At 41.4% G+C, this 15,016-nt stretch overlaps 1 protein-coding gene across 1 annotated transcript in view; it reads right to left on the minus strand.

The window, feature by feature from the left end:
• The window catches only part of DNAH14 (dynein axonemal heavy chain 14), a 471,830-nt gene that overhangs the window by 238,278 nt on the left and 218,536 nt on the right, over nucleotides 1–15,016 (minus strand). Inside the window, exons 37-39 of the mRNA XM_045010332.1 lie at nucleotides 8,288–8,459; nucleotides 494–583; nucleotides 52–186 (exon numbers count right to left, since the gene is read on the minus strand). Coding sequence (XP_044866267.1) covers nucleotides 52–186; nucleotides 494–583; nucleotides 8,288–8,459 — 397 coding nt within the window. The remainder of the gene's footprint in view (nucleotides 1–51; nucleotides 187–493; nucleotides 584–8,287; nucleotides 8,460–15,016) is intronic.

Here is a 15,016-nt window from a genome sequence, read left to right on the forward strand (position 1 = left end):
AAACCCAGCAGCTTAAAACTAACATATAAGAGAGATATTCAAATATCTTACCTGCAAAACAGCATCATTTTTTGAAATTTTTTCCAAACATAAAGTTGGTAAAATTACCAAAGCTTTTTCTAAAATTGTTCTAACAGTTGTCTTCCCTCCACTTGTAGGGCCCACTAACATCACACCAACCCGAGCCTGAAAACACATTTGCAAAGATCAGCTCGTTTCTAAGTGGCATTGGAGCTTATCCCTAAAATGATAGACTATTAGAAAAAAATTTCAATGATTTAGCATGTGTGCAAGTTTAGAATTCTGATATGAATTTGATTTTGGTCTCAAAAATATTTTTTCTTTCTACTACAATATCAATTTTGTAGTTCTCAACAGGCATGTGATTATATTAGGATCTTTTGGATACTGTCACAAATCTTCAAAGAATCTCTGGACTTGTACCTCAAATTCAAGGCATTTGTCATATTAACAAATGTTCTGCTGTACTTACCAGAATTTGATTGTGAAACTGTAAAACTTTTTCTATCTGAGATGCCCAAGGCTGCAAACATAACTGTTGCATTGCAACAGCTACTGATTTCTAAGATGAAAAAAATAAATCACACAGTTAGCACAGTAATAGAACTTAAAAGAAATTAAAAGGTAAAGTGACTGCTTCTGCGGTAAATGCATTTTCCTGAAAACATTTTCAGGAAGGCAGCAGTATCAGAAGCAGAAGAAATTAGAAAAGTAGGTGATTTCCACAATACCTGGGGCTAATATTCCTTAAATAAATAAATAAATAAATAAAATAGGTTATTGTATCCCCTAAGAACATACAAATGTTTCTGATGCATGCTAGAATGCAATTAACAATATCATAAAGAAATCTCTGATTAATTGCAATTCCAACTATAATGCTTAAATATCACATGCATCCAGTTTAGCACAGCTCAAATTGACAGATTAAATGGAACAGATTAAATTATTGTTTCTTTCTTTTACTTAGTCCTTCAGTGTCATGACCTTGTATTCATAAAACAGTTCTCTTTATTTTCTATGGGCAAAGACACATGCTCAGAATTTCCACTTACTTGAATTATATAATACTGTACACATCTTAACTCCTAAGACATGAAACATGTTAACTACACCTCTACCCCGATATAATGCGACCCAATATAACGCGAATTTGGATATAACACGGTAATGCAGAGCTCTGGGGGGGGCACAGCTACGCACTCCAGTGGATCAAAGCAAGTTCGATATAACGCGGTTTCACCTATAACACAGTAAGATTTTTTGGCTCCCGAGGACAGCGTTATATCAGGGTAGCGGTGTATAATATCATGGAAATTGAAAAGAGAGGGTTACTCACCTTGTGCAGTAACTGAGGTTCTTCCAGATGTGTGTCCCTGTGGGTGCTCCACTTCAGGTGCATGCCGGTGCTGCTGATTGGAGATTTTCAGTACCAGTGCCTGGTTGGGATGCGTGTGCGCAGTAACCTTCTCATGATGCTGTTGGCGATTCAACTAGCACTCGCGTGTCCTAACCCCTTAGTTCCTTCTCTACTGTATAGTCCTTACTGCAAACTCTGAAGTAGAGGGAAGGAGGGTGGGTGGTGGAGCACCCCGAGGGATACACATCTCGAAGAACCTCAGTTACTGCATAAGGTGATGAACACTCTCTTCTTCTCCAAGTGCTGTGAGTGCTCCACTTCAGATGAATGTAGAGCAGTGCCCTCATGAAGATGGAAGGGACTTCGGAGTGGAGTCAATTGCTGAGGCTAGTACAGTGAGGCTTAGTCATGTATTCAAGCTGGAACCAAGAGTTATTGCACAGTGGTTCGTGAATGTGTGTTCAGAGGCCCAGGTGGCTACCCTGCTGATGTCTAGAATGGGAATATTGTGTAGAAATGCTGTGGAGGTAGCTAAAGCTCTTGTTGAGTGGGCTCTGATGCCCAGAGGGGCTTCAGTTGTATGTAGTGAATAGCATGTATGGATACAGTTGGATATCCATTTGGATAATCTTTGAGTCATATGGCAGAGCCTTTTGATTGTTCTGTTGTTGACACAACGAATCTAAGAGATTTACGGAATGGCTTTGTTCTGTCTAGGTAAAAAGCTAAGGCCCGGCGCACATCCAGTGTGTGCAGGATTGCCTCTTGAGCATTAGTGTGTGGTTTTGGGTGGAATGTAGGTAAGTGAATTGGTTGGTTGAGATGGAATGAAGATGATATTTTGGGCATAAACTTAGGATGTGTTCTAAGTGTGACTTTATCCTTGAAGAATATTGTGTATGGGGATGAGCCATGAGAACCCCTATTTCACTAACTCTTCGTGCCGATGTAATGGCGACCAGGAATGCCACTTTCATAGATAAGTGAAGTAATGAGCATATGGCTAAGGATTCGAAAGGGGCTCTGGTTAGACTTTTGAGAACCAGATTTAAGTCCCAAGAACCCACACCCACATGGATGTCTGGATACATATTCTGTATGCCCATTAGGAATCATTTAGTAATCGGGTGGGTGAATACCAATGTCCCATCTACTTGTTTATGGAAGGCCGTGATGGCCACAAGGTGAACTCTAAGCGAGCTCGTAGCAAGCTCTGAGTTCTTTAGGGATAATAAATGATCCATGATTAGTGGAAGTGGTGCCCAACTTGCAGCTATCTGTTTGTTTTGGCACCACAGGAAGAATCTTTTCCATTTTTGTAAGTAAATAGTGCATGTGCTGTATTTCCTGCTGTTTATTAACACCTGTTTTACCTGTTCTGAGCAGGTTAGTTCGTTGGGGTGGAACCATGCCTTCAGGTGAAGTCTCTCCGGGTCCAGATGGAGGACTTGACCGACATCCTGAGAGAGAAGATTCCATAGGCGAGGAAAAGTGAACAGTTTGAAGATCACCATGCACGACAAGTAAGGGAACCAAGTCTGTCTGGGCCATGTCAGTACTATGAGTATTATTTTGCCTCTGTCTGTTCGTATTTGGTGCATCACTCTGGAGATCAGAGGTATGAGTGGAAATGTGTATAGAAGAGGAGCACTCCATTTGATGAGGAAAGCGTCCCCCAGGGATTGTGCTCTGAGTCCTGCTCGTGAACAAAGCTTTGGACATTTCTTGTTTACCGATGTCGCGAACAGATCTATGTGTGGTGATCCCCACATGTGAAATATGTGTTTGATTATTTTGTCGTTCAGTTCCCATTCGTGCTCTTGGGAAAATCATCTGCTTAATGTGTCTGCCATCATGTTCAGTCAGCCTGGGAGGTATGCTGCTGTAACAGAGATGTTGTGTTTTATGCACCAATTCCATAGTTTTAAGGCCTCTGTGCATAAAGGAGTGGGAATGTGCCCCACTCTGGCGGTTTATATAGAACATACATGCAACGCTATCTGTCGGGATCCTTATTGTTTTGCCTCGCATAATGGGGAGGAAATGTAGGTATGTATTGCGAACCACGCGTAATTTGAGCAGGTTGATCTGTAAGTGTGTTTCCGTGGGAGACCACTTGCCTTGGGTTGTATATTGATTTAGGTGAGCTCCCCATCCGACCAGTGAGGCATCTGTTGTGATTTGTACCTGCTGAAACGGGATGCCTGAGCACACGTTTATTGGGTTTGTCCACCATCGTAGTGAATGTAGGACCTCTGGGGTTGGTGTGAGTCTTTTGTGTAGGTTGTGCTTTCGTGAAAGCAATGCAGGTGTAGTCTGGCATGTTTTACAATGAAAGTGGTGGCCGCCATATATCCCAGGAGTTGTCGGCAGGTGCAGGCACCTACAGGCTGTCTGAGATCACCGATATGACGGAGGTCAGTGCTGTGAATCGGGGCATCGGTAGCAATGCTTTGATCTCTACTGAATCCAGGTGCACTCCTATGAAGTCCAGTTGTTGTACTGGAGTTAGGGTAGATTTCTTTTTGTTGATTTGTAGCCCTAGGGAGTGAAACAGAGAGATGGTTTGTCAAGTCATGTGTAGTGTTTCCATCCTGGTAGAACCTTTTAGTAGGCAATCGTGTAAGTATGGGAATACCAGTATTCCCTGTCTGCGTAGATGAGCAGCTACCACCGCTAGGGTTTTGGTAAAGACCCATGGAACTGTCAACAGTCTGAATGGCAGTACTCTGTAATGGAAGTGATCTTGTCCCACTGTGAATTGTAGGAATTGTCTGTGAGCAGTATGGATGGTAATGTGAAAGTAAGCATCTTGTATGTTGAGGGCTGAAAATCAGTCCCCCTCTTCCAGAGCTGGGATGATCGAGTTCGGTGTGACCATTTTGAATCTGTGGATATGGACAAATTTGTTGAGTTTTCTGAGGTCTAGTATGGGTCTCCAACCTCCATTTTTCTTTTGAGTCAGAAAATAATGGGAATAAAATCCTTTCCCTCTGTGTTGTGTTGGAACTTGTTCCATGGTCCGTAATTGTAGAAGGTGATCTACTTCTTGTCTCAATAGGTGCTCATGAGAAGGGTCCCTGAAGAGTGATGGGGCAGGCGGGTGGGTAGGTGGGATGAAGGTAAAGGGGATGGTATAACCTGTTTGAATGATCTCCAAAAACCAGTGGTTCGTAGTGATGGTGGCCCACATATGGTCGAATGGTCAGAGTCAATGACCAAAAACTTGGATTATTGGTTCTATTGGCGCTGGTGGTCGGGGGCGGTCGGTCAGACCCTTAATCAATGCTTCAAAATTGCATCTTGTTTGAAGATGACTGGGATGGCAGTCTGGGACTGGGTAGGGTGATGTCTCTGTGATCTGTGCCTTTGTCTTTGATTATCATAAGGCCTCTGTTGTCTCTGTCCAGTTGTGTCTATTGCACTGGTAAGGTTGATATCTCCTACATTTGTTAAGGGGCATACAGATGCCCAGGGTTTGGGGCGTAGTTCGAAAGTCTTTCATTGAGTGTAGGACTTCATCTGTTTTTTGCCAAGAACAGTTTTTCCCTGTCAAAGGGGAGGTCCCCAACTTTAGTCTGGAGGTCCTTTGGTATTCCAGAGGATTGTAGCCAGGAGGCCCTCCTCATGACTACTGCTGTAGCTGTTGTGTAAGCAGCCGTGACCACGATGTCAAGGGACGCTTGTAAAGCAGTCCTCGCCATGAGTTGACCTTAGGTTATGGTGGATTGGAATTGATCCCTTCCGTCTTCTGGGATGTCTGCTATGAATTCACTGAGTTTTTGGTAATAATCATGGTCGTATTTCGCTAGTACTGCTGTGTAGCTGGCTATGCGAAACTGAAGGGTTGCCGATGAGTAGACTTTTCAGCCAAACAAATCCAATCTTTTTGAGTCCTTGTCCAGTGGTGTGGATTTATAATGGTGTTGTTCCCCCCCATTGATTCACTGTCTCCACAACCAAGTAGTATGGCTGAGAGGATGAAAATAGGAAATCCATACCCTTGTTGGGCACTTAATACTTCCTGTCTGCCCTTTTGCATGTCGGAGGTATGGTTGCTGGTGTTTGCCATACTAATTCTGCTGGTTCCATTAGAGCGCTATTAATCGGTAGTGCAATCTTAGTTGAGGATGCTGGGTGTAGTATCTTGAGCTGATGTTGGTTTTCAGTCACCTCTTCCAGCTGGATGTTCTGGCTAGGTGCCATCCGTTTGAATAGCTCTTGAAATTGTTTTGAGTCATCTGCAATAGTAGGCGGGGATGGCATGACAGCCTCATCCAGAGATGAAGATGAATTGTGAGTTGGTGATTGTTCTTGGTTGTTGGAATCATTCAATTCCTCTACAGAGTCCTCCTGTGTCTCCGAGGGCTCTTTGCAGTATCTGTCACAGGGCGTATCTGTCACCTCTGCGATGTATAGGGCCCTAGGGCCTGAGCACGGTAAACTGCCCATGGGTCCCACTGTGCCCACTGCATTGGAAATGGCATGGGGGGCACATCCACAGGTTAGTCAGCCATGGAGGCATGTCCCTGTGTAGATGTTCCTTGGAACTTGTGTGCAACGCTGGAGGTTCAGTGCCCAATGGGGAGGTATCTCCGGAGTAGAAGACTGCCTCATACATATCAGCTTCCTCATCACTTGAGAATCTGGAGGCATTTGGTGATTCCAGTTGCACCAGTGCCATTGGCACCAAGTATCGGTGTGGATGAGATTCTGATATCTGCTGCTTTAGTGAGGGAGCATGGTGCCGAGGGCAGCGGTGCCATGTTCTTATGTGTAGACGCCTGGGAGGTTGATCCCATCCACCTGCGCATGGCCTTTGCTGGTGCCGACTTAGTACGGTCAGGTATCAGCTCTGTAGTATGTGGCACCATAAGAAGGGGCATAGCGAGCTGAGGCATTGTCGGCACCGTGTCTTTCCTTGGAGTAGTTGGTGCTGTGGAGGAAGTTGATTTATGCCTGCAACTTGATTCTTTATCTCTGCCAGCCGAGGTCCCAGTATTGGCAGTGCTGGAGATGCTCGGAGTATCAAATATGGTCACCCTGCTGGTCACCATGGGTAGCGATCTTGCTGGAGACCGTTTTCTCTTCAACGATTCTCCATGAGCAGGAGATGTCTCCCTCTTCCTCACCTTTTTGAAGGAGAGGGCCCTTGCTCTGTTTAGGGACAAGGTACCTGGCGAATCCCCCAATTCCCGGAGTTGGTGGTGGTGTTAGGGATTTTTCCATAAAAATCATTTTGAGTCGGAGATCCCTGTCTCTCCTCGCTCTGGCTTTAAGATTACTGCAGTGAGAGCATTTCTGAGGAATGTGCTCCTCTCCTAAGCAGCAGACGCATTGTGAGTGTCCGTCGTAGACGGGCATTGCGTCCTTACAAGAAGTACATCTTTTAAACCCAGGAGAGGCTGGCATTTTCAGAATCCAATTTTGGTCATGGGATAACTAAAGGAAACGGAGGGAAAAAAACCCTAGGGAGGGTTTTTTGTTTTTTGGGGTTTTTTTAGTTTAACCAGTTAGAAAAAGAAACAGAAACCTAGTTCAACAATGACTAATTAATTATTGAGGACGAACTTAACTAATAACTATTTTTAACACTTTTCTAGATGGTTCTGTGACACTGCAATTGGAGCTCCATCTGCAGCTGAGGACAGTTGAGAAGAATCTGAGGGGGCTGGGATGCACGAGCACTATTTGAATCTCCAAGGGCACTGCAAGACAACTACTGTGCACGCGTGTCCCAACCAGGTACTGCTACCGTAAATCTCCGATCAGTGGCATCGGGACACACTGACACCTGAAGTGGAGCACCCACAGGGAACTCGAAGAAGAACTTAAAAATCTTTTATGACATGGTTATGGCTTGCTCTTTTCTGTAAAAGCCTCATAAATAATGGGCTTGAGGAACCTCACACCGATTTTACATAAACAGAATTATTCTCAGTATATATCAGTGTAAGGTCTCAATCATGCAAAGGCTTATGCAAATGCTTAACATAACTGAAGTCAATTGGACACATTGCCTGCTTAAAGTTAGGTCCTCATACCGCAAAGACTTGCATATTGCTTAAGTAGCGGGAAAATCAGCCCAGTAGTCTCACAAGAGATCTTAAGATGATCAAGGGATCTTCATTCACAAGGGCTGGACAGAGATCCATCTTCTCTTCAATACATACACAAACTCCAGCTACACATGACCACCAAGAATAGAAAAGACTCCACAGTGTTCAAATCTTTGGGCAAATTTCAACAAATGAAGAGGAAAAAGCTCTCCAGGTTTCTCTCAAACAAACTAGAAAATCCACCTTTAACAGAAATCCCATGTTATTTTATATGAACATGTGAAATTAACAAAAGACTAAAAAGTAAATTTGATTTACTTTTAAAACATTTTTCTTTAGACAACTGAGATAACTGGACTACAGACAAAAAATGTTAAGAGAAAACCCTGCTTCCCCTTTCCTCTGCAGACACATAGGGCCCAACAGGTAGTGGAACATGTTCCACTGCACAGAGCACAAATCAAGGGAATTTGCAAAGGAGGGTTCCACTCCCTGGTCTCAATGGGGCTGTGAAGGATGGAGGATAAATCAGCAGATCTGGGACTGGAGAGCTGTGGTTCAAACGTATCTGTGTGAAGTGGGTCAGGCCTGAATCTTCAGGAGTTACAGAGTGGCTCCATGGCCTAGGGTAGAGAGGGGAAGGATGCTATTTCCCTGGCCATTGGAGAACTCTCCCCCATCAAGACACATCACTTTGATTTGCTGCATATCAGGGTTTCTCCCTTAATAAAAAAATTAAGAATTTTTAAACCATTAAAGATTTTTTTATCCCTTTCTTTATTGAAATAAAACAGTGACATTTAAGTTGTCAATCACTATCCCTGAAAAGCCTTATTCATTTTATTACCTCTAGTTTGTGAGTGCTTACTCTTGGAACTGTAATTCCTGGGAACAGATCTGCCATAATGTTCTCAAACAGAGGAACATCTTCTGCAAGAAACTTGGGTAAATTAGCTTCTTTCAATGAATTGATTATAATGAGAGTTTCTTCTTCTGCAGGAACACTAGTTTCATAATTTCTAGAAAAATTATAAAAAGAATGTCAAACCAGGATATTTAATATATGATTCTATCTGTCTTACACCCTTGGAGAATATCATTCTCATTTTCTAATTTATTTATAATTGTGCATCATACTGTATATTTTAGCAGATATTTTGAAAATGATCACATTTTTGTACTGAAAAGTGTTTGGAAGGACAAGATGAGATCAAACTTGTTTATTTAATTTGAATTTCACCTTGGAACATAATTTTGCTCACTTTCCTCATTTGGGACCCAATCCAATTCTGATTGAAATAAAATAAAAGATTCTCACTGACTTCAATAAAAGTTGGATCAGGCCCATAAGTAGTAAATTCATACAAAATCTATTCAACAGGAGGGAAAAAAGGCAAACAAATAGAGTAAAACAGGAATTCAAGTCACAGTATATTAAAACAACAATTAAAGAAATGTAGGGCTGGATGGGATCTCAAGAGGTCACCTAGTCCATCTCCCTGTGCTGAGGTACGACCAAGTATACCTAGACCATCCCTGACAGGTGTTTGTCTAACCTATTCGTAAAAACCTCCTATGAGGGGAATTGCACAACCTCCTTTGATAGCCTATTCCAGTATATAACTATCCTTACAGTTAGAAATATTTTCCTTATATCTAACTTCAATCTCCCTTGCTACAGATTAAGATAATTATTTCTTCTCTATGTCCATTGAAAGTAGGACAACAATTGATCACCATCTTCATTATAACATATTTGTAGACTTCTCAGGTCTCCCCCTCTTTTCTCAAAACTAAACATCCCTAGTTTTTTTTAAACCTTTCCTCATCAGTCATGTTTTCTAAATCTTTTATCATTTTTGTTGCTGTCCTCTGGACTCACTTGAATTTGCCCACATTTGAAAGTGTGGCGTCCAAAACTGGAAGCAATACTTCAGATGAGGCCTCAGGGAGGAGGGGGAGGGATAGCTCAGTGGTTTGAGCATTGGCCTGTTAAACCCAGGGTTGTGAGTTCAATCCTTGAGGAGGCCATTTAGGGATCTGGGGCAAAAATTGGTTCTGCTAGTGAAGGCAGGGGGCTGGACTAGATGACCTTTCAAGGTCCCTTCCAGCTCTAGGAGATTGGTATATCTCCAATTTTTTTTTTTTATCAGTACCAAGCAGAGCAGAACAATTACCTCTCATGTCTCACATATAACACTACAGTTAATCCACACCAGAATATTTGCCTTTTTTGCAACTGCATGACATTGTCTCATATTCAAATTGTGACCCACTATACCCCCAGATTCTTCTCAGCAGTACTACTGCCTAGCCAATTATTCCCCATTTTGTAGTTGGGGATTTGATTTTTCCTTCCTAAATGTAGTACTTTACACTTGTTTTATTGAATTTCATCTTGCTGATTTCACACCAGTTCTCCAATTAATCAAGGTCAGTTTGAATTCTAATCCTGTCCTCTAAAGGACTTGCAACCCCTTCTATCTTGGTGCCATCTGTACATTTTATAAGCATACTCTCCACTCTATTGCCAAGTCATTAATGAAAATATTGAATAGTATCCAACCCAGGACTGATCTGAGCAGGACCCTACTAGATGTCCCGTTTTGACAGTAAACCATTAATAACTATAGAAGCAGCAAAGAGTCCTGTGGCACCTTATAGACTAACAGACGTTTTGCAGCATGAGCTTTCGTGGGTGAATACCCACTTCTTCGAATACCCACTTCTCTCACTTGCATCCGAAGAAGTGGGTATTCACCCACGAAAGCTCATGCTGCAAAACGTCTGTTAGTCTATAAGGTGCCACAGGACTCTTTGCTGCTTCTACAGAACCAGACTAACACGGCTACCCCTCTGATACTTGACATTAATAACTACTCTGAGTATGGTTTTTCAACTAGTTGTGCACCACCTTTTGGTAATTTCATCTAGACCACATTTCCCTAGTTTGCTCATTAGAATCTCATGTGGACTTATCATGGCTAATGCAATCCAGTTCTTTAACATAAATACCAATGTCTTAACAGCAGTTGAAAGAAAAAGAAAGAAAGAAAGAAAGAAAGAAAGAAAGAAAGAAAGAAAGAAAGAAAGAAAGAAAGAAAGAAAGAAAGAAAGAAAGAAAGAAAGAAAGAAAGAAAGAAAGAAAGAAAGAAAGAAAGAAAGAAGACTCCAGATACATGGGACTTTTGTTAAAAACATACACCTTATGGAGGAACATCATAAACACATTAAAGGTAACTAGTTCCAAACACCTTATATTTCTCCAGGAACATCAAATAAAAGAGAAGTAGAAATCATTATTGCCAAACATATACCTTACTAAATAAAGGATAAATATATAGATAATGAAGGCAAGTGTCTAGTTAAAGGTACAATTGGTGATAGAATGCTAATGTTAGGAAGTATTTGTGCCTCTAGTCACAGTCAAATACCTTTTTTCAGAAAGTTATCTCAGACATTAGAAGATTTTAGAGAAGGAAATATTATTATTGGATATGATTATAATTGTATCCAGATCCTGGGTTAGATAGATCAGAGAGGTAGTATAATAAAGGATAGATTAATTCTTCTCCTGATTTTCTATCTAATGAATAAACATACTCCAAGAGGTGTCTTAACCCAAAGAAAAGAGACTACTCCTTCTTTTCAATATCCCATAGAACATATATGATCTCTAGATCTTTGCTTAGTACAGCAATGTCAGGACTGGAAGGATGCATACCTTGATCAGATCATGCATTAGTTTGGCTTCTTATAAGACAGTGGAAAGACACACTAAAATGAAAAAATGGAGATTAAACATCTCACTTCTATGGGATGATAAGAAAAGAGTTGAAGATATCAGAGAGGAAAATAAGCAATATTTTAAGGAAAACAGTGCTGACCAGATTTTAAAAAGCACTCTGTGGGATATCTTGAAAGCAGTAATTGGGGCATCTTAATTAACAAAAAATCCTATGTTAGAAAAGTTAGAAAAGAGGAAATGCAAACATTGCTCAACAAGGCTGAAAAATTTAAATTACACCAGAAAAATCAATCACAGAAAATATAAAAAAATAGAGGTCAGAAGCAAGTTAGATTTGCTACAAACAGAAAAAGCTGAACTGTCAATCAGATACACCAAACACCTATATTATGAAAAGATTAACAAAAGTGATAAATGACTAGCTAATAGACTAAAAATTTAAAAGGAAGTAAAATTATACCTCCAGTCTGGAAGCGCCAAATAAACTGGCAACTGGCCCAAAAGGTATATGTGAGACTTTTGCAAACTTCTATAGGAGACTTTACTCCCTAGAGTCAGTTGACCATAAGCTGACAGAGGAATATTTTGCTAAATCTAGAACTCCCTGACCTAGAAGCCCTGGAGCAAGATATTAACTCAGAGGAAGATCTAGAGGTTATTAAGTCCCTTAAAAATGGCAAATCCCCATGCCCTGGTGGATTTCATCCAGAATTCTATAATTTTTTTAGGACACAACTAATATAACAGTTAAGAATATCTTCAATGAACTAACAAAAAAACCCCTCAGATATTTAGAGAGAAGGATAAAATGTAGTCATCTCAAAACCTGGTGAGGATCATCCAACGGTGTGCCTCAGAGGCCCATCTCCTTACTAAATCAAGATGCAAAAATGTACGCTTCAATCCTAGCAAACAGACTGAAAAAATTATTACCTAGATACATTAATAGTGACCAAAACAGCTTTGTATTAAACAAGCAGCTATCGGATAATGTTAACAGAGTTTTAGACCTCAATTTCTTTGAAGGCTTTATGAATGAGGCCCATATATATTTATCACTAGATGCACTAAAAGTTTAGAGAGACTAAACTAGCAGTTCTTAAAAGATATTCTAGATGCACGCAGTTTAGGCCCTACTTTTGAAAATTGGATTTCTGTCTTATATTCCAACCATTTGCTACAATAAGAGTAAACAGGATATTGATGAGAAAAAATGTCCCCTTTTTAGAGGTAGACATGCAGGATGCCCCTTATCGCCTCTTCTTTTTGCCATGTTAATGGAGTCATTTGCAAGATCAATTAGCAATATTGGTAGTCCATCGCTAACGATGACTACCAACATTGCTGACTGATTGGGCAAATGACTGGCCTGATCAATTAGCAATAATCCTAATATAAATAGAATTACAATAGGAAAGAGGGAATGCAAATCAGCCTTATATGCCGACAATGTCATGGTATTTGTTATGAATCCTGTTCACATACTATAAGAAGTGCAAGAGGTAATCTAAACATTTGAAAAGTGTCAGGATTTAAAATAAACAGTGACAAGTCAGAAGTTCTGGATGCAGGTGTGCGGTCTGATCTATAGAAAGGTATAAAAGATAAATACAAAAACAAATGGATAACTACTTCAATAAGGTACTTGGGAATGCACATTTCTAAAAGACGACACACCTTAAATAATATTATTTATACTAATTTGATTAAGAATATCAAAACAGATCTGGAAAGTTAGTCAAGAGAAGGTTAACTCACCTTGTGCAGTAACTGAGGTTCTTCAAGATGTCTCCCTCTATAGGTGCTCCACTGTAGATGGGACAGCACCCCCGGCACCTGGGATCGGAGATCTTCATCAACCATGTCCGTAGGACCACATATGCACATCTCCCCACTCTCATGCTGTGAGCGGGATGTATATGTGCAGTCTGACCACCTCCAGTTCCTTCTCTGCCGCAGAGCATATGTTTTAGGCTCTGAAGCAAAGGGGAAGAGGGGGATAGTGGAGCACCTGTAGGGGGACACATCCAGAAAAACCTCAGTTACTGTACAGGGTGAATAACCTTGTCTTCCTCTTCAAGTTATGTTCCTATGGGTGCTCCACTGTCAGTGACTAGAAAGCAGTGCCCCTAAATGGACAGCTGGGGCTTTGGAGATGTCCTAGGAAACATGTCCTAGGAGAGTGTCTGCTGCGGCACTGTGCATAATACAGTAGTGCTGGGTGAAACTGTCTGTTGATACCCATGTGGCAGCTTTATAAATGTCATCAATGCGGACCTTATTCAGAAAAGCTATTGAGGTGGAAAATGAACATGTGGAATGTATTCTGATTGCGGTAGGAGGTTGTCTGTGGTGGAACTCATAAAATAAATTATATACACTGTGAGATCCACTTGGAAAGGCATTGTTAAGAGATGGCTGTTCTTTAGATCTTTCAGTGGTTGAGAAGAATAATCATGCTGATTTTCAGAAATGTTTAGTCCTGTCCAAATAAAACACTAATGTTCATCTTACTCCAGAGTGTGTAGAGCTGCCTCCTGTTGGTTGTTACGACACTTTGGGAAGAAGCAAGGAAGGTGTATTGCTTGCTTGAGGTGGAAGGATGATGGAAACTTAGATAGTAATCTTGAATGTGTGCATAGGGTAACTTTGTATTTGTGAAACATTGTGTATGGATATGCCATAAGGACCGTGATTTTGCCCACTCATTGGGCAGCAGTGATGGTGACAAGAAAGGCCATTTTCATTGACAGATGCAGGTAAGATCAGGTCGCCATTGGTTCAAATGGGGGTCTAGTTAGAGAACACAGGATTAGGACGAGGTCTCAGGCAGGGGTCAGGTCTCGTATGTGGGAATAAAGATTTTGGAGACCCTTCAGAAACTGTTTTGTGAGCAGGTGTGTGAAAAGGTATGTGGCAGTAAAAAGTAGTGATTGCCACCATGTGTACCCAAATTGAGCTGGTAGATAATCCTGATTGTTTAAGGTATAACATGTAGTCCAGGATAAGTGGTAACTGAGCATGTGCTGCGTCAACTTGGTGGGAGGCACACCAGTTTTGAAATCTAGTCCATTTGTAAATGTACTTGCATCTAATTATGTCACACCTGCTATTCAAAAGTATCTGTTTGACTGCATATGAACAGGTTATTTCCAAATCCCAGAACCATGTAGGAACTAGGCCTTGAGGTGGAGCATCTGTGGATTGGGATGGAGGACGTGTCTTGTGGAAGGACCATGGTATTGGACGGAGAGAAATTGGTTGGCATACTATATCTGAAGGAGGAAGTATACTAGACCTGTTGTGGCCATGTTGGAGCTATAAGAATGATAGGAGCTCAGTCCTCCTGTATTTTGCAAAGTACTCAGAATAGGAGGGCAAAAGGAGGGAAGGCATAGAGGAGTGGTGCATACCATGTGATAAGGAATGCGTCTCCCAATGATCTGTGTTCCAGTCCTGCTCTGGAACAGAAATGAGGGCAATGGGTGTTTTGCAGAGAGGCAAACAGATCTATGGTAAGACATCCCCACTGGTTGAAGATGGGCTGACGGGCTTGCATGTCCAGTTCCCATTCGTAATCATGGGAGAATCTCCTGCTCAATGTATCCATGGTCGTGTTCTAGTGTCCAGGGAGGTATGCTCCTGACATGGTGATGTTGTGTTGGATACACCTTTTCCACATTTTGAGTGCCTCCAAACATAAAGAATGGGATCTGGCTCGGCAGGCGAGATTGTCCATCATGACTCTGATGGTGTGATGTTCGAGAGAGGGAGGAAATGTCAGCAGGTTTTGCAGACCGCTAGTAGTTCTAGGAGGTTGATGTGTAG

The sequence above is a fragment of the Mauremys mutica genome, chromosome 3 (assembly GCF_020497125.1).
Source record: "Mauremys mutica isolate MM-2020 ecotype Southern chromosome 3, ASM2049712v1, whole genome shotgun sequence".
NCBI classification, from domain to species: Eukaryota; Metazoa; Chordata; order Testudines; family Geoemydidae; genus Mauremys; species Mauremys mutica.